Genomic DNA, 26253 nt, shown 5'->3' with positions numbered 1-26253 from the left:
ATATTAGGAATATAATTATAGAAGAATGCATGCTCACAAATCAAGTTTATAAAACCAAAAATTAATTTAATCTAAAGGGGTCAAATCAACGTTAGTATCATCAGTTAGGAGAGAAAGAGTTAACAATCATTTTTTTTATTTATTTCTATTTTTTTATGATACACTTATGCAAGAAAAACACAAATCAAGTTTATAAAACCAAAAATTAATTTAATCTAAAGGGTCAAATCAACGTTAGTATCATCAGTTAGGAGAGAAAGAGTTAACAATCATTTTTTTTTATTTATTTCTATTTTTTTATGATACACTCATGCAAGAAAAACATTTCAAATTTAATATCCTGAAATTCAAAATCCCAGTCTTTGCTGAAATTCAAACTAGAGACCTTCTCTGTTCCGAAGCCAAAGAGCTTTACCACTCAGTCACCATGCCCTTTAGTTTAAAACATACATTTCTAAAAAGGGCAAACTCTTGAGTACCACGACACTTGACTGATGTTTCCTTGGTTGTTTTTGTTTCACATTTTTATATTATAAAGAGATCCCCGAGTGAGTTCTACAAACTGAATGATAGTGATTTTTTTTTACTTTTACCTATCCCTTAGTCTATCAGACAGTTGGGGCACCATGCAAGACTCGTCAACCGTTTTTCTCCATTCCTCTCTGTCTTTAGCCTTAGTTAGAACCTCTTTCATTCTTTTATTTTTGTCCTCCCATTGTTTTCTCTGTCTGCCTCTTCTTCTTTTTCCTGGTACTGTTCCCTGAAGGAAGGTCTTTGCAAGACCCAAAGATCTTGTTATATGGCCATAAATTTTAAGTTTGCGTTTTTTTTATGATAGTTAGCAGGTCATCATGTGGTCCAATCGCTGCAGTAACCCTGTCTATAATCTCTTGGTTTGTGATGTGGTCCTTGACAGTGATACAACTTTTAAAAATGTGTCTACTAGAATACATATATATAGTTAATATAGTTCATCTATTGTGGTGTGGTTAGATGATGACAGCTGTGTCTACTAGAATACATATATATAGTTAATATAGTTCATCTATTGTGGTGTGGTTAGATGATGACAGCTTTTCACTTCAGTTTTGTGCCTCCTCATGGGGCTGATGAGACCCTGAATGTTTGGCTGCACAGAGACCAGGTCATTCAAGCTTAGCTTCTGTCAGTTGCTTTGATTTTTTTCTTTGGCACTTTTTTTTCTCTCCCAGCGCTTGTTTTCTGCAGTCATTGCGCCAGTTTTCACAGCGCCACAATGATTTATCATGTACTTTCATCTGGCAGGTGGCAGGGTCAATGTTGAAATCTTTCAGAGACCCTTTGAGGGTGTCTGTGAAACAATTTCATTTCCACCTTGTGCTCGATTTTCTTCCTCAGCTTCTATAAACAATAAGAGTCTTTTAGAGATGTGGGAGTCTCCCATCTGCAGACATGTTATGCCCATTACAACTGAGACTGAACTAGGATTGTCTGAATGCTTTGCAGGGTTAATCATTTGGGAAACTTCTGTGTCAAGTATTTTGTTTTGTCCTTTTACATTCGGTATAGTTCTTGTTGAATATAAATTAGACAAGGGGTACAAAATCATCATTTTAAAATTGTCATCACATTAGGTTTGTAACTAATTCCAAAATATGGATTCCATTTTTTTTAATTAACATTAAACATGAGCGCTAGATGACCTACAAGAAAAAGTGTATGTACGTTATGTTGAGTGACAAACAGAAACTAGAATAGAATATCACCTTGGCATTCTCCATAAACTCTCTCATAACAGTCAACTCCTTCACATTTGGCAGCACAATCACCAGTGCAATCTTTTCCGTACTTATATTTTTCACACTCTGTGGAAAAACATATTTGAATATGTAACAGACGTGCACATGTCTTTTCTATATAAATAAAAAAAATGTAAATGTGAAACAAAAAAACAAAAATTCTGTTTAACTAGTACAAGTTCATGATTGAAGATAATTTTGTTAAGGATCCTGTGTGATTTATAAGAATAAATATTTTAATGCTAGTTATGATGGGCAAGGAGTAATTTAGCTTTTTTTGTTTATCAGACATAATTTATTATCTAATGAGATGAAGCATCTCCAACATTTCAAACTGATATTATATCTCTCTCTCTCTGTATATATATATATATATATATATGTATATTTATTCACCTGGGTGCATCTATTGAGAGAAAAGGAGCTGTACACACATTATATATATATATATAATCTGCGAAAAAACATCGCAAGATTGACTAATGTAAGAAGTGAAGTCTTGGACAACAGGAGAATTTTACTTATAAAATACAGAAACAGGTCTATACAGCAGGTAGTGTTATCCTATACTGCAGGTATTATTATCCTATACTACAGGTAGTATTATCCTAAATAGCGTCAGGCGTTTTCTTTAAAATGTACTGGATTTGAATTTAGATCAAGTCTTAAAACATTTTTAGTTTTTTTTTGTTTTTTTTTAAATACAATTATTATTCTGCAACTGAAAGACATCTGAGTTTCACAAATCAATGTATGTGTCAGTGCATAATGTATATTCCATTATTTACTTCAGAAATAAATTATTATAAGGATGAACTGATGGTAAAGCAGTTATATACATTTACTAGACACAAAGGTCAAGATACTATTTTCAAAACAAATTGAATGCTAGAACAGATACAATTTAACAATATTATCAATTACAGGTTACAGACCATCTCATAAGTTCTGAATGTTTTCATATTGCAGGCAATAATGTAAAAAGTAAGTTTCCCCTTTCAGACCTCGTGATCTATGAGACAGATGATGTAAAGGCTAAAGGTCTTCTGTTTCTGTAGCTCACGGTCAATAAGGGTGTCATGTGGCCAGTGCAACAACCAACTGCCTTTACTTTTTCCCCAACTAATGTCAGGTACCCATTAGAGCTGAGTGGACCCAACGGTGCCCTAAAGATCCCGAAATTAAAAATCCTAGTTTTCACCATGACTAGAATCACCAAGTGCCTCCTGTGAACACTAAAAAAAGACCAATTTTTTCAAAATATAAAGACAATCAAGTCTTTAAAACATGATCTACTAAAAAGAAGCTTCAATTTTTACAAACATTTCTAATGTTAATTGACATATAGTCAGTGTTATGAGCAGATGAGGCTCATAATCATACACCAAAGAAACCCATCTATAGTAGATTATGAGGACTTTAATCGATTAAAAATATAATAATATGTCAAAAATAACCTCATTTTACACGACTCCATTTTCAGATCCTTCTCTCTCTTCTTCTTTCAACACGCCTTCGCCCCATTCCACATTCACACTATGCTGCGCACATAACAGCCAGACATTTAGCTTGCTCTCTAATCAGTGACATTTTACGATGTGTAGATAGGCCAGAACCTTCAACTTCAGATAGATGTCAATACTTTCATTCCAGGTCTAAGAAACAAAGTAGGGACAGAAGAGCCCTTTTAAAAAAAAAGCTATACCTTTATTACAGCCATGAGCAGCGTCACTGAAACCTCCTTTACAGCCACTGCAGGTGCCGTTCCATTTTAAACAATCTTTCACACAATTAGCACAGCTTTGGGCGCATCCTGCTCCCCATGTGAAAGGTGGACACCCTGTAGAAATCCAATTTATACAATGCTAACTGAAATATTTTATGAACATTCTATTTTTACATTAAATTAGCTTTGACTTACTTATAACTTAGGATCATGATAGCTGAGTAGCAAAGAACTTGGCTTTCAAGCTGAGTGGTACTTGAGGTTCAAATCTGGGTGTAGAATGAGATTTTGAATCTTTCAGGACACCCCTCGAGTCCATTTAACTTTAATGGATATGTGGCATTAGTTGGGGAAAATAGAGATGGTTGGACATTATGCTGGCCACCCTGGTTAACCATTGGCCAAAGAAACAGACAACCTTATCAGACTCATAGATCACAAGGTCTGATAGAGTTACTTAATTTTCATTTTCATGTCTTTCATTCATAACATAATTTACTAGAACTAATCTCCCTTTCTGACAATTAAATATGGTATTCCCATAGAAATAGAGAGCTCACTTGGAATGACTATGTCCATAGAGAGGGAACTGACTGGTAAAATGCTCTGCCCATAGAGAGAATTGGTAGGGAAACCATCTACATTAAAAAAAACATCCCAAAGAGCTTTTGCCATATTTATGAGAAATAAAAATAACAACCCGAAAACTATTATAAGAAGATATATAGAAACCAAACCAAAGCTCTTAGGTATGAAAGCTTTTAAGAGGTTTACGTAGAAGACTCACCATAGTGTAATCAATACTATGGGCATGGTCAGCTGATAAAACATAATAAATCACTTTCATAGACCATTTTGAAAAAAAAAATTTAATTTCCAAATAACTAAATGTGAAGCTTTTTGTTTTTTTTTAAAAAAAAGGAGGCACAGGCTAAATTGATACGACTGACATAGATCAGAAAAGAAATGATTTTTTGAAAGCTGTGACTGATGGGGAAAAGTATACCATGGAGGGGTTCTCAACCTTTTAAGCTCGGCAATCCCTTTTTACAACCCCCACACACACACATCAATAGAAGAATACACAATGATAATCCATATTTTCGATGGTCTTAGGGCACCCTGGCAAATAGTCAATCAATCCCCAAGGGGGGGGGCGCGACCCACAGGTTGAGAACCCCTGGCCTAGAAGGTCATAAAATACCTGTCCCTGGTAAGGCGGTTGTTGTCCGAGAATTTCTGTATTTCTCCACATCTTCATCTGGAAACAATTTTTAAAAAGTATATTTTTGAGATGCAAGAGACAGAATATTAAACTAACATGTTTAAATACTTTGTGCAACTCTTAGTTCTTTGGTACATCAGTATCTGTCCCATGCTGAGATACAATACAAGTTTGAGATGTCCCAGATTGCTAATCCAACTGCACCTTGTAAGCTTATGTATTAGGAAGTACAAAAGTTTCCCTTTCAGACATTGCGATCTATAAGGCAGGTGATATGTAAAAGTCATCTGATTCTATGGCCCATAAGAGTGATATGTGGCCAGCACATGACCTACTGCTTTACTTTCCACAACTTTTGTCAGATACCCATTAGAGTTGGGTGGATTTAAAGGTTTCCTAAAAAATCACAAAATTAAACATTCCAGTCTTCACTAAGATTTGAACCTGGAATGTAGGGAAGCCAAGCAGGCTACCACTTAGCCATCACGCCCCTTTATGTGTTAGAGTGACACCAAAAAAAAATTCTAAAAATGTAACTTCAGATGTGTGGCTGAGTGGTATAAACTATTTTGCTTCCCTTCAAGGGGGCTCAAGTTCTAATCCTGACTCAAGCAGAATAGCATTTGCCGAAGGCCTAAAGACAGCAAAGAAACCTTCTCAGATACCCACCATGCTCTACAGAAAAACAATTTTAAAAAAAAGCTTAAAATCTACTTATGTGAACAGAATAAACTAAATTATTATTGGCAAATAACTAAAGACTTTCCATATCTGTGTAAAAACATTCAAAATGAGTCTATAAAATAATAATAAAATGATTATTACAAACAGATAGAAGAATAGCTGGCATATGTTTTACCTTCAACCATTCCAAGATCTTCATCAACGTCATTGTCCTGGTCATTGTCTGAAAACAAAAAATACAAAGAAAATGTTTACTTACTTCCTATATTTTTTCAGCTTCGATGCAGAGACCATGACAGTCTGTGAAGCCTTAAAAGTCATTGACTTTCAACTCGGCGAGGGACATTTGGGGGCAAAACAGATTTTTATGTTCACTGACTCAAAATCTGTACTACAGGCTTTGCAAAGCCCCGGACCATGGCCCCCGAATATCGACACTGTCATCATGGCTTCACACAACATAAAACAACGCTAAGGAACCCCTGTAATAATGCAGTGGGTACCGAGTCACATAGTTGTGACAGGCAACACTTTTGCAGAATCCTAGGCCCACCAGGGCGGGCAATTTCCACCCACTGAACAGGCTGTAAGTTTTCATCATGCTCTGGCTAAAATTCAAAAAACAGAAATGGAAAAGTGGTTTGAGTGCTGGGACAAGTCCCAAAAAGCCCATGGAGTCTGGGAGTGCATGAGGCGCCCTGACAACACTTCCCCGTGGTGGAGGCTGTCCAGGCCTGATCAAGCAATTATAGCACAGTGCAGGATAGGCCATTGTCCTGTTGGCTATATTTCTGACGGCTATGGCCAAATTTTGATTCACGGTGCCCCCGCTGATCTCCGTCTCAACAGGTCTGGGAAACCAAAAATTCTCGTTCTCGACCTGTATGGTGATATTTATGCACTTCACAAGAAAGCAGGTTTTCTGTCCAGGGCTTTTGCAAGAGAGGATTTGAGCCTCTCAAGCCCTCACTCAAATGGAGTTTGATGATGATGATATTTTTTTCTCAACTTCTGAGCTTGGCAGCAAAGTTTGTTTTATGATAGTTGTATGCAGACATTGCCAGTGACAGATCTCTATGAAGACAGCTTGCTGCCCAATGTGCCCAACAGCACAGGAAGAGCAAAGTCTAAGTAAGTATTTTTCTATGATTCACACAGTGGCTAAAAAATGCCAGAAAATTATAATCTTTATTATCAGTGAGACAACATTGAGTAGCCCTGTTTTGGCACATTGAACAGTAGCAGCTGCTCAGACATAAGTAGATAGAAAATTAACTTACATGACATTGGAAATAAAAAGGGCACAAAGATTGAGCACAGTGGCAAACAAAGAAACCATAAGACCATCAACTTGCCACTTGTGTGCTATGGTACAATTGGTTTGCTCTGATTATGTTTTATTTTTTTTGTACTGCACTGTGTTCAATCTTTGTTATTTTAACCTTGTTTATGCCCCAATAAACGAGCCTTGTTGATTCACATGAACCTAAGACCTAGAAACTCCACTAGTGAACAAAAGAACATTTTTCTTTTCGCTTTCGAAGTTGTAATTAACATTTTGGTTTCTCTCTAGTAAACTCTCATTGTCTATATAGTTCAGTGTTTAATTTCTTCCTGTTCTTTTGTTTCATCCTTTTTTTTTTTCAATATGTCAATATTTTTTTTTAATATTAAAATTTATTTTTACATTTCTTTTACTGTTCAAAATTTCACCCAATTACAATAAGTTTTAATTTAATATATCCACATACAAAAAGAGTCCTCTAGGTCAAAGATATAACACAACATCATCTGAACACTAATTGGGATGGCTGCCTGGTCGTGAGGTTTGCGCGCTGGACTGTCGTTCGGATTTATTGATGGTTCAAATCCTGCCTGCTCCCATTTCCCGTCGTCCTGTGGGAGGTTTGGACTAGGAAGTAAACTATCTTCAACTCTGAAGGAACATCCGAAACATGTCAAACATTTTACAAACATTTTTTACAACTAATTAACTTTCCTGGTTTGTGCTTTTGAATTACTATTTAACAAACGCGTACGAACCTTTGCCGTCTTCTTTCTCCTCATCCACTTTCCCATCACAATCATTATCAAGTAGGTCGTTAATCTTCATAGACGCCATTGTTCTTATACAATCTGGCTATACAATATAACATTTTAAGATATTAAAAAACATGTGAAAGTTTATAAGAAAGGGTGTGTAATCAGCGTTTTTGACACTATATGCATAAGATTAAGTAAATACTAACTAAAAACATATATAACGAATACACCTTCAATTCAGAAGATTAAGGATGAGCGCAGTGTTTCACATAACTATGCAAACCCAGTTGCAGCCTGCATATTTTTCCACATCAGATACAAACTGATCTGTTGTCTCCAAAATAAATATTCTAATGCCGGAATTAACTCTTTCTCTCCATAATTATTTACCACATTCTGGATGAATCAACGCTGGTATCGTCAGTTAGGAGAGAAAGAGTTAATGCTAAGAATAAACCATTTTTGCTGAGCACTCTGTGCAAAAAAAGGTATGGCAAAAACAAAATAAGAAATTGAATCTGATTTCTTTCTATTATTAACAAGATTTTTTAGATGGGCACATGTTAGTGCAATGTAGATCTCTTATATTTCTGTCTGACATGTTCATATGGGTGTTTTACAAAAGGCCAACACAAGAACTTTACAACCAACTGCAAATGTCTGGCAACCTTTATATCAAAATAGATTTTTGCAAAGTCCTGAATTTTTAAATATTCTTCATTTGGATACATATGGGATTAAGCGTCAACACACCTTATAGAATCATCCGAGCTAAAAAATATTGATCAATACCTGGGAACATTCATGGATCCTTTCTTATCAAAGAAAAAATGGAACGTGGGTAAGGTAGAAAGCTTACATAAATCATTATATATGATCATATGATATATGTAAAATAAAGTTACGTTACATCATATAATGGGGCCACTATGGCACCCCCTGGCCTCATGTAGGCATAGTCATTTCCAAGAGCATAGACATAGCAGCCAAAGTAGTAGTTCTTTTCCACATTCAGCTGGTTGTAGCCATCGTGGACTGAAAGTTCACCAATGTCCCACCGGTGCCGCCTTCCCACAGAGTCCCATTTAAAGCTGTTGAGAAATACATACCAGTGCTTTAAAAATACAACAACACAAACAAAACTTCGGCGACATGGGAATACTTTCAAATTAGAATCAAGCAAAATTACAATGATAGAATGGCACGGACCTCAAGACAAGATTAAGAACTATCGACATTCAATAAAAAAATGCAGCATAATATCTATTTAGAAAGTGCACAATGACATTAAGGGAGGAGCGATGGCTGAACCGTAAAGCGCTTGGCTTCCAAACCGGAGGTCCTGGGTTCGAATCCTGGTGAAGACTGGGATTTTAATTCCGGGATCTTTGGGCTCCTCTGAGTCCACCCAGCTCTTATGGGTAACTGATATTAGTTGGGGAAAAGTAAAGGCGGTTGGTCGTTGTGCTGGCCACATGGCACCCTTCTTAACCGTATGCCACAGAAACAGATGACCTTAACATCATCTGCCCTATAGACCACAAGGTCTGAAAGGGGAACTTTACTTTTTTTTTTTTTTTTTTTTTTTTTTTTTTTTTTTTTTTACAATGACATAAACACAACTAAACATTACAGTCTCGCAAATGACAAAGTCAATATTAACTCTTTCTCTCCGTAATTATTTTCCACATTCTGATGGAATTATTCATTATGCTCATTTGTGTTTCACTACCCTGTTATGATTAAACTTCAAATACTTTTTTGTATGTAGTCAGGAAATTTTATATTTGTTTCATGACATTGTTTCGCTCTATATTTTATGGTTATAAGTTAAAATTTATGAATTATGTCAAAATAATGAAGATATATAATCAAGACACCAATGAGGATAAAAAAGTAAAGTCATATACGTTTGCTGTCCTAAGTCTATAATTAGATTGGCATGTGAATGGCCCAACGATAGACTTTCATCATATTTCAGCAGGGTAAATAGGAAAATTTGATAAAACGATAAACGCCTTGGCAACCACACGCACACACATATGCATACTATTTCAACCTACGACTAAGACTAAGACTGCTTTATTGATCCTTATGGAAATGTGTTGTGATTACAAGGACTCTTTTTCTCATATAAAGACAACACAACAGAAACATACACATAAATACAACAGACACGACATAGAAAGTTCATTCAGCGACTACACATCTTGGTCCTATTCATGTGTCCTGATCTACGAGTGGCGTTGATATAGTCTGACCGAGTGATGTGCGAACGAGTTTTAGTATCTCTCTGTTATTGTTCTGATTGACAGTAGTCATCTATTTCGCGACGATACCCGACTCTTCTGTAGATCTCGATAAATTTCACGTTTATAGAGCAGACGGAGCAATTAATAGTGGGAAGTCAAAAGGAGGAGGACTCGCAATCTCTACAAACAAGGAATGCAGCAACGCCAAGAATGTGTACATCAGGAATAAAATCTGTGACCCTAACATTGAACTTATGTGTGCCGCACTTTGAACTTTGTGTGTGTCGCACTTGGACCTACTCTGTTAATGGAACGTTTCGATCGTTGAGAAAAATTTTCTTCTTGTGCTGAACTCTGATGATTATGGCGACAAAGAACTGAACTCCGATGCCAAATTTTGGAGTGCTGAAAAAAAAAAAAAAAAAAGGTGAGATGGAAATGTATCAAGTGTAATTGTACAGTTCATTAAAGAACACAATAAATAATAATATCTTATGCTGCAAGTTGCTTGTAGAAGCAGTGAAAAGCAAGGGTTACCATATTGAGAAACAGGAATTAAAAAAAAAAAAAAGATACACAAGTTAAGTAAGTCAGATGCCTTTTTTTCATGTATTAGGATATGAGTGTACTGCAGATGACCTCTGACATTTGTCAAGAAATGCTAATGTGTACTACGGATAATCTCTTTCCATTTGTCAGGAAATGCTAATGTGTACTACATACAGATAATCTCTTTCCATTTGTCAGGAAATGCTAATGTGTACTACGGATAATCTCTTTCCATTTGTCAGGAAATGCTAATGTGTACTGCAGATGACCTCTGACCATTTGTCAGGAAATGCTAATGTGTACTGCAGATGGCCTCTGACCATTTGTCAGGAAATGCTAATGTGTACTGCAGATGATCTCTTTCCATTTGTCAGGAAATGCTAATGCGTACTGCAGATGGCCTCTGACCGTTTGTCAGGAAATGCTAATGCGTACTGCAGATGGCGTCTGACCGTTTGTCAGGAAATGCTAATGTGTACTGCAGATGGCGTCTGACCGTTTGTCAGGAAATGCTAATGCGTACTGCAGATGGCGTCTGACCGTTTGTCAGGAAATGCTAATGCGTACTGCAGATGGCGTCTGACCGTTTGTCAGGAAATGCTAATGCGTACTGCAGATTGTCTCTGCCCATTTGTCGGGAAACGCTAATGTGACTGCAGATGGCCTCTGTCCATGTTCTAATTTCTAAATTTGAGATTCTCTACTTACCCCCACATATACACATAGTAGAAAAGCTCGTTGGGCACCACCACACTCAAGCTGGGGTCTCCAAGATCCTCCCACGTGTACATTACAAATGACGATGTATTAAAACATGGTGACCGCTGAACAGCAATCACTTGTACAGCTTTATCTGTGATTAAACTGTAACTGGCCAGCCGCAAGAGATTCAACTGTAAACAAACAAAAAGGGGTGACATTGATCTAAAGTCGACAGGCCAAAGACCATCCTCTCTAACAGCTACTAACAGGACAAACATCACCATCAGTACATGGAATGTCCAGATATATCCATCAGAGACAATGAAGATGGATAGGTCACACCCTTCGCAAGACTGCATTCAACATAACAAGGCAAGCCCTAACCTGGAACCCCCAAGGAAAGAAGAAGAAGGGATGGCCAGGTGATTTGAAAGCAGATGCCAAGCAGATGGGTAAGACAAGGGGACAGTTGGAGAAGCTCTCCCAGAACCAAAACACCTAGAGAAAGTTGGTTGGTGGCCTATGCCCCCAGACAGGACCACAGGCAGAGATGAGATGAGATTTCACATGCAACTATCATTTTATAAATAAGTCCTGTGTGATTTCCAATAGTGCAGCTTGGAAACACACTAAGCCAAAAAATACTGCTTGACTGTTTTAATGTAATAAGATACAATATTTGAAAAAAAAAAATGGTCTTGTCAGTGGTGACTGTCTCCTTAGACATAAATTGTTGCAAAGTAACGGAAACAAGATTAGCAATATAGTATCAAAGTTCATCACACTCAAACTTTCACTATACTTGAGACTGCATCTAAATATTACTTTTCAGTAAGACTTTGCTGGCTACCTGAGACTGCATCTAAATATTACTTTTCAGTTTGTCATTGCTGGCTACCTGAGACTGCATCTAACTATTACTTTTCAGTTTGTCATTGCTGGCTACCTGAGACTGCATCTAACTATTACTTTTCAGTTAGACTCATAGTTTGCTACACCTTCAGTGTACTTGAGACTGCATCTAAACATTGATTGCTTGCTATTGTAAATGTACAAGGCTACTATTATTAGGGATATACTTATTTAGAAATAAACTAGAACGTAATGTTTAGGACAGGACGGCTGCCTGGTCATCTTGTAAACACTATGGACTGTAGTCTTGATGGTCCAGGGCTCAAAAGCTGCCCACAGCCATCCTCCACTGTCCTGTGGGATGTTTCAGCTAGGAAGTGGCAATCTTCCAATCTGAAGGAACACCCAATACATGTTAAACTAGCAAAACAAATGGAGGAAGCATTAGTTTTAGTGTAGAGACTACAAAGATCAGCTGACCAATAGCCAGGGTTGGCTAAACATTGTTTTGTTGAAACAGAAAAGACTTCAACCAGCAGCTTAAACTTCCTATTGATTAAATGACATGATTCTGATTACTACTTGGTCATGCGGTGTGCACTTTGCTTATCATCATCTATGATTCTACTGCAATCTTAGTTTAAGGCTAGGACTATCTTCACTTATGAAGGAATGTCCAAAACCTATATATAAGAAACATGCGAAATTATGACTCTGCTAGCTTTATATTACAAACAGCAATCTTAGTTTAAGGCTAGGACTATCTTCACTTATGAAGGAATGTCCAAAACCTATATATAAGAATCATGCGAAATTATGACTCTCTGCTAGCTTTATATTACAAAGCTTCTATCAACTCACTCTGTCAGTCTGGTAAAAAGTTTGAACATGTTTTTTCTCCCACTTCCCAATCTCAGATCAAGTTAAAACCTTGCATAATTACCTATTTTACCTGATAAGAGATGAATCAATCAACAAAATTAACCAATTAGTTAATTAAATATTGGTGATTAATTATTTTGACAGTTTGATATTGAAAAAAGGGGAATAAATGCTACTTTATGAGAGATGTGGATGTATATATGGATTAAATCTCCTAATTACATTTTGTCCCTTTTTTCTCCCACTTCCAATTCTCAGATCAAGTTGAAATTTTGCACAATTATTTGTAATCAAGAACAATACATGAATCAATCAAAATTTTGTTTTATCTAGAAGAGGGGAGCTAAACCCTGCCATCTTCAGATAAATGACAGTAATTAGCTGGGTTTTTTCCTTAGATAAACTTTGTGTTTTTTTTAAGTATTATTTTTTTTCTTTTTCTTGTTATCTAAATGCAGTTGGCCCCCTAGTCTCTGTACTACTTGAGACTCTTACCCTGAGTGTACTGTTAGCCTTAGGAATGCTCTCTTTCCTGTACTCATCCTTGCCAGTATTCTCAGAGTAGATTGTCAATTTTGTGTCATCATATCTTGCAGTCACCATAAACATGTTGGTTGTCCCCCTGGATGGCATTGCAAACAATACAAACTCCCTGCCCAGAGAATGAATGGGCAAAAGCATCTCTGCAGGAATTTAAAAAAAAAAATTACTTCAGTTACATTACAAATTATAAACATGATAGGACAAGGACAGTCACTTATAATCAGTTGCTCTGGAGGATTCCCACAAATGGCAACTCTGGGGTACAGACTTCAGAAGTATTTATAAGATATGTATTTTATATAACATACACAACTAGAATAAGTATCTTGACCAGCAGGACTTGAGGTCAATGACAGTAAAACCAAGTACATCGCAATCACAAGAGACAATCAAACAGAGGGACAATATATTAAAATCAAAGACCACAAATTTGAAAATGCCCAAACGTTCAAATATCTAGGATGTACAATTGATTTAAAAAATGACCTACTAACAGAAACAAAGGAAAGAATAGCAGGAGGCAACAGAGCATTTTATAGAACCCATCATTTATTAAGGGCAAAACAATATCAAGGAAAACCAAGAAAATAATATAGAAAACCATAAAAAGACCAGCAATGTATGCAAGTGAGACCTGGACACTGACTAAGAAAACCGAAAATATACTAAATACTTGGGAACAAAAAATTCTTAGGAAAATCTATGGTGCTATACAATATGAAACAGGTCAGAGGACACGCACTGACCATGAGATATATCAATTATATGAATACCCACTTATAGTGACTGAAATAAAAAAAAGAACAGACTTTGTTGGGCAGTTCAAGTTGAAAGAATGTAAGATAACAGAGGAGCGAAAATTGTATACAGGAAAAAACCAAAAGGCAGGCGACCCAAAGGCAGACCCCGAATGTGATGGATTGATGATGTGGAGGCAGATCTGCAACAGCTTGAGATTTGGGCGTGGAGACGAAAGGCCCAGGAGAGATCTGAATGGAGGGATGTGTTGAAGCAGGCCAGAGCCCTCCATGGGTATGGATATAAACATATAATAATTTTTTTTACACTTTAAAAAAAGACAGCTTTGAGTTTCCCACATATCTTTTGCATAGAAGGTCCCTGTGTAATCTACAACACTTACATCATGATAAAACAACAGAGAATTCTGAAGAATAATGTTAGCTTTCCAGTAAAATGTAAATACAACTCATCATTTTTTTTTCATATATAGTTTGGAAAGCTTTATGCAGTTACAAGATGTATTAACATTAACTTAATCCAAGTTATATTAAAGCCGAAAAGAAATGCTAACAATATGACATGATAGCAATTGGCTTCCAAACCTGGGGTCTTGGGTTCAAATCTCTGTGAAGACTGGGAATGAGTCCACATATTTTTTGGGGTACCTTACTTAAGTTTGGGAATGTAAAGGCGGTTGGTCATTGTGCTCACCACATGACACCCAGCTCAATAACTGTGAACATCATCTTCCCTTTTTACTTTTTTAGTACAACAGATGAAAAGGTGGAACTCTTCAATACTGCGAAATGATACTAGCATGACTAGCATTGTATGACTACTCTTTTGTGGACCAGTCGGGGGAACGGGGTATCTGGGAGGTTTCCATACAGCATTTAGGCGCTCACCAAATGCGTGATATTTCTGAACTTTTTGTTTTATGATCAGAGCTCATTCAGGATTTTAACTCAAGCCTTATTCTAAAGTAAAAAAAATACTTGTCATTTAATAAAGACGATAAAACAAATCTCTAGAACTAGTTTAAACACAATATAAAATATGAATGAACAGTAACCCCCAAATTTACTATCCAATTTTATAGCATCAGATTTATTGATACACTAAAGGAAATAGTTAAGATAAATTCACTTTCAAATAACTGCCTAGATCCTACTTATCTTCCCTTTTTATTCCTATATTTATCTCGAGGAAGATACTAGAAAGTGAAAAATTAGGGGAGAATAGTAAAAGCCATTTCTCAACGTTCTTTATTTTTATGATCAGAGATGCATAAACTTTTTAAAAATATTTTTTAGATGGTGAGGTCTTTTGTGAATTTCGGATGTAAATAAAAGATTTTTCTACGACAAACTATGAGACATTTATCAACAAACAATTGCATGACGCGTAGGATGTAATTATCTTCTTTTTGAAGTAACGTCTGTGTCTGTATTATAAAGGATAAGAATTATATGACAGAATAAAGGAGGCACAAAGCAAAGGTATCCATAGATAAAATTTCTTGGGTAATGTCAAAGCATGGACATTATTATCTTGACATAGCCATGACTATCAAAACGAGGGGCAAAAAGCCCATTCTATTATCTTTATTTTTGCACACGTTCTCAATTTTTTATTTTAGTTTGAAGTAATTTGAAAAAAGAAAAACAACGTACCAGTCAAAATATCAGAGGATTTCACATCACCAATTCTCTCCTCGTAACAGTAGATAAACTCAACACCAGAGCGACAGCTGCCAGAGATAATACCAATAGGTTCCTCTCCACGGATGTAGGTGCCTTTAAGAAAGAAAAAAAAAACGCTCATCCAATAATATATCGGCTTTTATCTTGGGTTTTTGTGTATGTGTATTTTTTGTTCTCAACTGTATTGGCTTGAGAAATACTGCACTTATATTTTATCTTTGGAATCATAGACAATGCTTAAATATATATATAATAACCTTAAGCTCACTTTTTTGACTTCAGATGTAGCAAAATATATAGGTAATTGCTGGGTATATGTAGCTATGTAGCTATTGATCACTTCAATTTAGGACTTTAAGACGCTGCCTTATTTTACCACTAATTCTAAATGAATGTTAATCAATCCAAACACATTTTAGAAGTTACTATATTAAACAGGATAAGTTTTAAAAAAAGAGTGCAGCTCCCATCATGACATAAAGATGTTTTCAAGATGTATTAAGTTACCAGTTTCTCTTTTAACTGCTACAAGGAGATCATAAAAGCGCCCCTTTCAGACCTTGTGATCTATAGGGCAGATGATGTAAAGGACATCAGAGGCAACCAAAGATCCTGAAATTAAAAATCCTAGTCTTCACCAGTATTCGAGCCCGGGATCCCAGTTAAGAAGCTATGCGCTTTACCGCTCAGCCACTGGGCGTCCAAGGGTATTATGTTGCCATTACATGTTTCTCCTTTCTTTTGGCAAGGCAAGACGGATTTCCATGAGTGCAGGGTAAATTTCAATCCTCAAATAAATCCCGCTATTTCTACCAGGACAGGGAATTAAGGCCTTAAAATTGCCGGTGGACATCTTAATCACTTGAAATTTGCATTCATAAATTTGGTATGAATATTTTAGTTGAAGCGAATAAAATCATTAAGAAAGAACCCAGGCTAGCAACACCCACAGAACATGAGTCCACTTCTGTGAAATAATGGAGGAGCAACCACTTTCACCAACTAGGTACATTTCATTCAATTATAACAGATGGACAGGCATCTCTCAAATCCAGAAAGACTGAAATTGATTTAGCTTTCAAATCTAAATATATATCATCTCAAAACAGTGTAGAAAAATGCAATGGTCATACTTATTCTACCTCAATCAAGAAGAGATACTGGGGGGTCAAGAATCATGATACAAACTGGTGGAGATCTTTATGCATAAAAGCATTTGTCCTCAAAACATTTAATTCACTTTAATTGGACCTGTATATATGCATCAATAGTTTGCTTTTTCCACACCTGCATTTGCTAGAACATCACTGTTTGTAGTGTGGTCTTGCCACCATATCTCTATGATGGACAGCAAGCATCTTTGGTGAAAGCGCTCAAGAAGTCTTAGTTGCTTTCTGTATAATACCCATGACTCAGACCCATATTGAAGGGTTGAGAGAACCACCGCTTGGTAGACATTGATTTTTTGTAGGCAGGTGGAGAGATTTATTCCGCCAAACTCTCACCTGATGAGGGACTCCTTATGGTCCAACAGATACGCTGGGCAGTACAGGAAACGAATGTATGCCAAATAGGCTTTTTTGGTCGACGTAACAGAGGTGCCCCATGGAAACGCTTTAAAGAACAGCTGAGGCATCAACTTGCCTTGCCTGACATAGAAGAGAGCAACTGGTTGAATGCAGCCTTAGAAAGAGACAGCTGGAGGTCAATCACAAAGGCCTCGAGATACACAGTTGAGACCAAAACAAAATCTGCTGCCGTGGACAGAAGCAGATGGCAAAAAGAAAATCTTAATCGACCACTGGCGGACAATGGTTATACTTGCCCTGGATGTGGCAAAATATGGAGGTCACAGCAGAGGCTGCATAGCCACAGGAAATACTGCATTCTTCATTAATCTTTGGACTCGGAGACTAGCCTTATTGTTTGCTTTTTAACACATATAAACATAATTTAATTGTACTGCCCTGTTGTCTTACAATTCTAATTTACTGATCTCAAGAAATGCATATGAAATAAAGAAATGAACCTCTTACCAGACATGCTTCCATAATAGTTGTGATCATGGCACTCGGAGAAATCAAAGGATTCATTTCTTGAAGTGAAGAACCAAAAAAAAAAAAACTTTAAGGTTTGTGATTTCTTTTTAAATTTAGTCCAACAATATTAATACAATGTTATCTCATACAGAAAAATTAATAATTAAACAACTTATTTCTATTAATTTTGGAAACCAACATTTTTTTTTACAAAACTCACACTGTCTAAGTAGAATTTTTTACACATAATTTCTTTCACTCCTCATTGTCAGATCAATTAAAACTTTGCACAATTATTCTTTGTCAATGACAACACATGAATTAGTAAAAAATTAACCAATTAGTAATCAATTAGTTAATTTTGTTTTATATAGTAAATGTACAAGCTTAAAGAAGATATGCCTTAAGTAGATCACACCTTTAGTAAAATCACTAAATTTAGATAGCCTTTAGGAGAGAAGACTTAAAAGTAGCAATTATACATAAAACACTGAACCATAATCTTCAAATACAAAAACAAAACCTAATAAAAATAACACAGAGGTAAAAGCACATTCCTCGATCCATATGTAAATGTACAAATGCTCCTTCTTCCCTAGTGCTATTACAGCATGGAATGGGTTGAATGAGTCAGCCAGGAAAACCAATGATTTGACAGAATTTAAGTTATCGGTTAACATGCATGACTAGATTTACCTAGAAACACGCCTAGGATGTAATCATACTCTTTTTTGAAGTAATGTCTGTATTTAATAAGATAAGATAAGAAGAGAGAGAGAGAGAGGAAGAAAGAGAATAAGATAGAGGGATAGAGATAAGGAAAGAAATGTAAAAAAGAATGAATAATACTTACTCGTTTAAATCAATCTTTAGTTGATCACCATTTTTAAATTTTTTCCCCATATAGTTTATGTGCAGGCTATGAGGATAGTCTGTTTTTAAATGTATAATGACAATATTGGATACCTGTGTTATAACTTGAATGGAAGGATTCTGGCTAAAAAAGAATTGTAAATAGGTTAATGTAAAGTGAATGGGCACAGTGGCTGAGTGGTTAAGAGCTCTGGCTATAATTTTAAAAAAAAACAGAAATGGAAAAGTGGTTTGAGTGCTGGGACAATTCCCAAAAAGCACGTGGAGTCTGGGAGCGAATGAGGCGCCCTGACCTCACTTCCCCGTGGTGGAGGCTGTCCAGGCCTGAGCAAGCTATTTTAGCACAGTGCAGGACAGGCCATTGTCCTGTTGGCTCATATTTCTCACAGCTATGGCCAAATTTCAATTCACGGTGCCCCCACTGCGGGGACGAGGAGGAAACCGTGCCTCATATTCTGTTTGACTGCCCCAGACTTGCTGATCTCCATCTCGACAGGTCTGGGAAACTAAAAATTTTCGACCTGTATGGCGACATTTATGCACTACGCAAGACTGCAGGGTTTCTGTCCAGGGCTTTTGCAAGAGAGGATTTAAGCCTCTCAAGCCCTCACTCAAATGGAGTTTGATGATGATGATGATGAAGAGCTTAGCTTCTGAACCTGGGATCCTGGGTTCAAATCTCTGTGAAAACTGGGATTTTGAATTTCAGGATTTTTAGGGCGCCCCTGAGTCCACCCAACTCTAATGGGTGCTTGACTAACATTAGTTGGGGAAAGGCAAAGGCAGATGGTTGTTGTGCTGGCTACATGACACCCTGCTTAATAACCCTTGGCCAAAGTAGCAAATGACCAGTATATCATCTAACCTATAGATCCCAAGGTCTGAAAGGGGAACTTTAAAACTTGTTATAATGTTAAGTGTTGGTAATGCTACCATCAGGAGTTAATTTCAGGTAAATTAACTGAACAAATATAAATTACGAGCCGACCCACGGTGTAGCATACACTCCTTTTTATTCTGAGCTTCGCTCTCTGTTACCGTGAAAGTTAACGTGGGGTAACTCTAGCCTGAATGCAGAAATAAAATAGTTATCTGTCCATGATTTTTTCATTGTGGTGTCCTGCATGATTGGGCCACAAAGAGAATTATATATACAGATAGCTTCTGTTGGAACCCAAACTTTTCACTACAAGACTTTGCAAGGGAAAGAGCTAAAATTATTTATGATGAACACCCTCCAGAAATGTTTGAATTGGTAGGCCTAATGTGAGGGAAAGAACATTGGTTTTTATAAGGATAACAAGACACCAGCTCCAGCTTGCTTTCAACACATTTTTTGTGCTGATTTATTTTGGTCTAACCGGGACTAACCCTTAACTTCCAAAAAATAGCGATCTATAGGGTAGATTATGTAAAGGTCATCTGTTTCTGTGACCTGCAGTTAACGAGGGTGTCATGTGGCCAGCACAACAACCAACCCAGGACCTCCCGTTCGGAAGCCAAGCCGCTATAACGCTCAGCCAGCGTGCCTCCACTTGATGGCTAGACTACCCACCATGTTCAACAGTAGGCCAGTGTGGACAGTATCAAGACACTACTTATTGTTCAACACCTGTGCTGTGTATTCTATAGGAAGCATCTAAGGCTTTTAAACACCTCATTCAAAGATGCCTGTGCTTTATAAAAGGCACATGATGGCTAGACTACCCACAATGTTCAACTGTAAGCCAATGTGGACAGTATCAAGACACTACTTATTGTTCAAAACCTGTGCTGTGCATTGTACCTATCCTGCATGAAGGATGAACACATGCCCAGGGGTGATTTTTTATGGCAAGCTTTAAGTAGGTCAAAATAATGCAACTTTAAAAGGCCTTGGTGGACAGTGACTTTGTCTGCTAAATGTGACATAAGGTCACATCTGACTATGCTTGGTCACATGAAACCCAGCACCCTTCCTGAAAATTGTATATAAAGCCTTGTTTCTGTAGTGGTCCTTCTGATTTAATTTCTTATATGTACAACTTAATTAATTATAGCTATTTCATTTTTTTTTATCTCAAGCAAACCACTCTGGCATTTATATACAATCAAAACCTTTCCACTAGAAGTTAAACCAACAAAACAGGTAAACACTAACTTTGGCAGACTTCATTTGTACAACAAGAGTGCCAAGACAGGGATGAGGGCTACTATATTTTAGATTTGTTTCTAAACAAGAATAGCACTATCTTTATGAACGCTTTAGTTTAAGATAGAGGAGATGTGTCACAAAAAGTTCACAGCGAAAAGTTAAAGTAAGCTGCAAACAAGTTCAGAACAAAGTCTTTTGTCTTAGACTTAAGGAAGAAGCTAATTTGCTCATGGGCTGTAAAATTAATGGTGGATGCAAATACTTGAACCTATTTTAAAGGGATCTAGCACAATGAAGAGAAATTCTATGTCATTACTTACCCTAATGGTCATTACTTACTCTAATGGTCATCACTTACTCCAATGGTCATCACTTACTCTAATGGTCATCACTTACTCTAATGGTCATCACTTACTCTAATGGTCATTACTTACTCTAATGGTCATTACTTACTCTAATGGTCATTACTTACTCTAATGGTCATCACTTACTCTAATGGTCATTACTTACTCTAATGGTCATCACTTACTCTAATGGTCATCACTTACTCTAATGGTCATCATATACCCTAATGGTCATCACTTACTCTAATGGTCATTACTTACTCTAATGGTCATTACTTTCTCTAATGGTCATTACTTACTCTAATGGTCATTACTTACCCTAATGGTCATTACTTACTCTAATGGTCATTACTTACTCTAATGGTCATAACTTACTCTAATGTCACAGCGTAGTAGTCGTAGCCCCAGACTGACACTGGGATGGCAGTGATCATCGCCCCAGAGTGAGGACTTTCGTTGAACAGAACGCACAGGCCAAAGTTTTGTTGGCCTTTAAAACTAAAAGTGGACCTCTTCCCTGAAGGAGACCTGTTACTGAAAGCATACATTATAGAAGTCAGTTTTTTTTCCCTAAAGGTGATTAGACTGCTTAACATCAGCAGAAGTATAGCACTAAAACCTTACTAATTGCTAAGTCCAAAACACGCACAATGCTTCTCAGCCTTGGCATGGTGCTCACGTGGAAATAGTCATTAAGAGGAAGCAAAACAGAAACTGAGTGTCCCGGGTTAGAATCCTGGTGAAGATGTCCTAAAAGTCCAACCAGCTCTAATAAGTGCCTGACATTAGGGAAAAAGTAAAAGCGGTTGGTCATTGTGCTCGCCAGATAGCACCCTTGTTAACTGTGGGACACAGAAACAGATGATGTTTACATGTTTACTTGCCCCATAGATTGCCGGGTCTGAAAGGGAAACTTTATTACTTATTTGTATGTTTCACTTTCAAGCAGTCTCTTGAAAACCAATCCACATGAGAGGCTTACTTGCAGCTGTCAGAATTACACTCAAACTTTGTGATCGTCTGCATCTTTAATTGAAGTGATGCCTCTTTTTGACTTTTTGGTGTGAAATCACTCAACGCCCATTCAATTTTGTATCTGACCTTTGCAAAAGAAAAGAAAATATATATTTATAATGAAATTGTATTTGCCCAAACGTTTTTTTTAATATTAACTTTTAGTTACTATCTACTTTCAGTCTGCAGTCAAAAGTGGTAAATTTCTAACAAATCTTGATAAAATCTGTTATCAAATTTGTGCATTTTATCAAAACATATTTCCATGTAATAGATAAAAAAGTTTACAAGTTAACAGACTTTTTCTTCATGTTCAAGGTGTAAAAGAGTCTAAAAATTTGTGCAAACATTCATTCAAATTATAGTGGCTCCTCATTAGCAAGACTTGATTTTACATCGTAATACTGGGAAAGGTTTCAGGTTTTCAGATTTAAGTCTGCTTACTAGGGTAAGTATTTCTAGATGCGCTTTGATTAGGAATCAACTGGTCTTCAAACAGTAATCCTAAGGGTGCTGAGTCAAAACTGTGCCTATATATCCTGTCATTCTGCAGGAGGGAACATCCCAAACTTAAGAATAAAACAATCTGTGCAATTGGGGGGGGGGAGTTATTTATGTTTCAGAGTTAGTTTTACCATTGTTTAAAGAAAACACTCTAAGGGATGGTAAATTTTATGATGTAAAAATCAAAATTAAGATTAAGAAAAAAGGCAACCAACACAAGCATTACTAAAAAAAAAAAAATATTTAGTTTATTAATTATAAAATGCTTTTTTTTAGAAAAATAGAGGGTGGTGGCAGAATGGTAAAGTGATTAGCTTCTGAATCTAAGGGTCCCGGATTCAAATCTCAGGGAAGACTGTGATTTTTAATTTTGAGATCTTTAGAGCGCCTTTGAGTCCACTCAGCTGAAATGGATACTTGACATTAGTTGGGGAAAAGTAAAGGCGGTTGGTTGTTGTGCTGGCCACATGACACCCTTATTAACCACGGGCCACAGAAACAGATGACCGTCACACCATCTGCCTCAACTTAAAGACTGTATGGTCCAAAAGGAGAACTTTTAAAGAAAAAATTATTTTTTTTTAATTTGATAAACCACAATGTTAATCTAAATACCTCAAATGTTACTGGCTCCACTGTGAACAGAAAGAATACAATGGATGGTGTCTTATTTTTGCTGCTGTAGATATTGCTCATTTTAGGCGCAGCTACCAGAAAGTGTTTACCAAACGTAGTTCCTACTCCTGTGTTCAAGAAAAAAAAAAATGTTGAGATAATCATATGACCTTTTGCCTTTTATTATAAAAACTATATCTTCATCTGTTCTCTTGTGTATGAGAGTTTAACAAATTAGGCCAAGCCTGGAGACCCTGCACCATTGTTAAGCCACTACTACTTTATGTAGGAGAGACCTGGAGAACTAACACCATCACCATGAAAATATTTTTCTTCTTTCACACTATAGAGAAAAAGAAGAAGAAAAGCAAGCAAAATATATTTAAAAATCCTTAAAAAAAAACAAGGCTTATCTAAAGCGGAAGAACTCTGCCCTTAAAACTATATATACCAATGATGTACAAGTTATTTCCCTTATTCAGTATCAATTTTAAAAATATAATAACCAATAATTAATTGACTGATTGAGTATTTTTTTGTTTATTGGTTCATATTTTGTTAGGTACAAAAAATAATTGTTTAAAGTATCAACTTGATCGGAGAATGTGTGACGGAGAAACAGGGTTAGCAACTATTTAAGGGGACTAATCCCAACCAATTTAGCCACATCTGTGAATACTCAAGTATTAGTTTCCCTTGTTGCTATTAAACAAAATAATTAATTACCAGTAATAAGTTGTCTAATTCGTTACTTTTTTAAAAATTGATTCATGTCTTGTCTATGTCAATGAATAATTGTGCGAAGTTTGAACTTGATCTGAGAATGGGTGCAAGAGAAATAATGTGTACACACTTTTTATCAGACAGACAGACGGAGTTGATATAAGCTTTGTAAAAAAGAGAAGAAAAAAAAACACTACCTAGTTACTTTAGTGATTGTAAAGTATTATATCTCACTGAACACACAAAATAAGATAAAACTAACTGTGTGTGTATCTTAGAATAAGAGCTGACAGAGCTTTATTAATCTAAATTTTAACATAAAAAACAATGGTGACCGACTTTGACAAAGCATTGTTTATCAATGCATTTAACAGAAGAGAGAAGGGCACCACTTCAGTGAAGGTGTCATGCACAATTTAGCGGTGAGACTCATCCATCACATCACATACACTTTCACAAAACATGCCTGAAGTCACTTCCAGGGTACAAAGAATCACAAAGGCAGTCAGGAAAGTCCTAAGCTGTAACATTATGTTAACCCATCTCTGATTCAATAGGTTCACCCTGTCAATAGAGAAAAAGAGTGCTAAATAGACTAAATAATAGAAGTAGATTTTAGGTAAAAAATTTATAAAGATTAAAACTAAATCTAGATTCTCTAGATACACAGCCATGGGGTGAGAGGTTTCAGAATTCAACCGCCCCCCTCCAAAAAAAAAAAGGGACAAATTTTGTTTTTTTTTAGGATTTATAGGTTCACCCCCTTTTGCTCTCAGTATAGCCCCCCAACCCTGCCATAAATTTAAAAAAAAAACTAAAGCTAAACTCCTGAATTCCATTGGTGTATCTAAGGGGGGGTTTTGAGCTATAACACTGGGCCCCACTCCAAAAAAAGGTAATGCAAATCTCCTGAATTCCATTGGTGTATCCAAGAGGGGTTTTGAATTTTAACCCTGGGCCCCACTGATTCAAAATGGTCAGATTCTCATCAGGATTCTATGTCACATCAGAAGGATTGAATACCTACTTATTTTGTATTTGTTCTATTTTCCTTATACATGATTTCTTGAGTTAAGGGATCCCAGAGGATGCATCTTCAAATATCAGCGTAACTAAAGTTAAAGACCATCTTAATTTTATGTTTTTATTTGATTTGTAAAAATTTCTTTTAATAAACCCTAATGTTTTGATTGATTTTTTAATAATTTCATCAACATAAGAATTCCATGATAACGTTTCATTTATTATTACACCTAGATATTTTGAGTTTTTAGTCTATGTGACTGGTTTAACGTGAATTAAGTAAATAGTTTTATTTGCTTTAGTTTTTTTTTGTTACTCTTAATAACTACCATTTTATTATGATTATCTTATATAATACAGACATTACTTCAAAAAAGAAGATGATTACGTCCTACCCGTCATGCATTCAGTCATGTATATTAACCAATGACTTCAATTCTGCCAAGTTCCTTGTTTTTACTGGCTAGCTCAGGCAACCCATTCCATGCTCTAATAGCACTAGGGAAGAAGGAGTATTTGTACAAATTTGTCCTAGCATATGGGATGAGGAATGTGCCTTTATCTTTGTGTCTTTCTGAGTACTTAATTTTTTTTCTGGGTGGAAAGACATACTCCAATTCGATTCTCATTTCTGTATCTAATTCTTTTGTAAAATTTCAGTATAATCTTGTGTTGTTTTTTTGTTCTATATATTATGCAATTGTCTGCAAATAATCTACCTTTTGTTCATGAACTAATGCAATTTAGACTAGTAGGTCATTTATATAAATTAGAAACAGTATTCGTAGTAGTACTAAGTAGTAGTGTTCCTAGAGGTACACCTGAGTTTACGATTATTGGTGTTTATTTTGAGCCATTTATGTTTACAGTTTGTTCTCTTCCTATTAGAATCTAGAAAATCCATTGAATCCATTGCCACTGACGCCATTGCATAGTCTAGATTACGAACTTAAGGTCACTAGGACTCAGTAGATCTACTCAGTAAAACTGACTAAGACGACTAAGTTAACTTTTACTTTTTGATTTGCAAAATCTCCCAAGGACCCAGATGATTGAATGAATATTCATTATAATATAATATTGTAAATAGATCTATATAGTATATTAATTAGTATATTAAGTATATATCTAGTAAGACTAGTATAATCTAGATCTAGAGTAGTAGAAGATACTAAAGTATAGCGAATAATACTTTTAATTTTTAAATTTAATAGATCTATCTAGATTTTTCTAGTGTAGATTCTAATTTCTATTTTGAAGAGTCTGACAGTAAACGCAACATTATACATAGATCTATCTAGATT

General features: G+C 36.1%; 1 protein-coding gene across 2 annotated transcripts in view; it reads right to left on the bottom strand.

The window, feature by feature from the left end:
- The window catches only part of LOC106055530 (uncharacterized), a 50671-nt gene that overhangs the window by 24209 nt on the left and 209 nt on the right, over positions 1-26253 (bottom strand). The window contains exons 2-17 of one of the 2 annotated variants that reach the window (XM_056016605.1): positions 24393-24490; positions 23204-23331; positions 22053-22171; positions 21446-21604; positions 18573-18716; positions 17717-17775; positions 15651-15773; positions 13189-13376; positions 10966-11150; positions 10009-10113; positions 8367-8547; positions 7457-7553; positions 5589-5636; positions 4709-4765; positions 3484-3618; positions 1746-1844 (exon numbers count right to left, since the gene is read on the bottom strand). In XM_056016605.1, the coding sequence (XP_055872580.1) occupies positions 1746-1844; positions 3484-3618; positions 4709-4765; positions 5589-5636; positions 7457-7553; positions 8367-8547; positions 10009-10113; positions 10966-11150; positions 13189-13376; positions 15651-15773; positions 17717-17775; positions 18573-18716; positions 21446-21604; positions 22053-22171; positions 23204-23331; positions 24393-24456 (1891 nt within the window). In that variant the 5' untranslated portion in view covers positions 24457-24490. The remainder of the gene's footprint in view (positions 1-1745; positions 1845-3483; positions 3619-4708; positions 4766-5588; positions 5637-7456; positions 7554-8366; positions 8548-10008; positions 10114-10965; positions 11151-13188; positions 13377-15650; positions 15774-17716; positions 17776-18572; positions 18717-21445; positions 21605-22052; positions 22172-23203; positions 23332-24392; positions 24491-26253) is intronic. The other variant, XM_056016606.1, reaches the window with a different exon arrangement.

The sequence above is a fragment of the Biomphalaria glabrata genome, chromosome 18 (genome assembly GCF_947242115.1).
Source record: "Biomphalaria glabrata chromosome 18, xgBioGlab47.1, whole genome shotgun sequence".
Taxonomy (NCBI): domain Eukaryota; kingdom Metazoa; phylum Mollusca; class Gastropoda; family Planorbidae; genus Biomphalaria; species Biomphalaria glabrata.
Note: the sequence above shows the minus strand (reverse complement) of the source record. Positions and strands in the feature narration are given on the sequence as shown.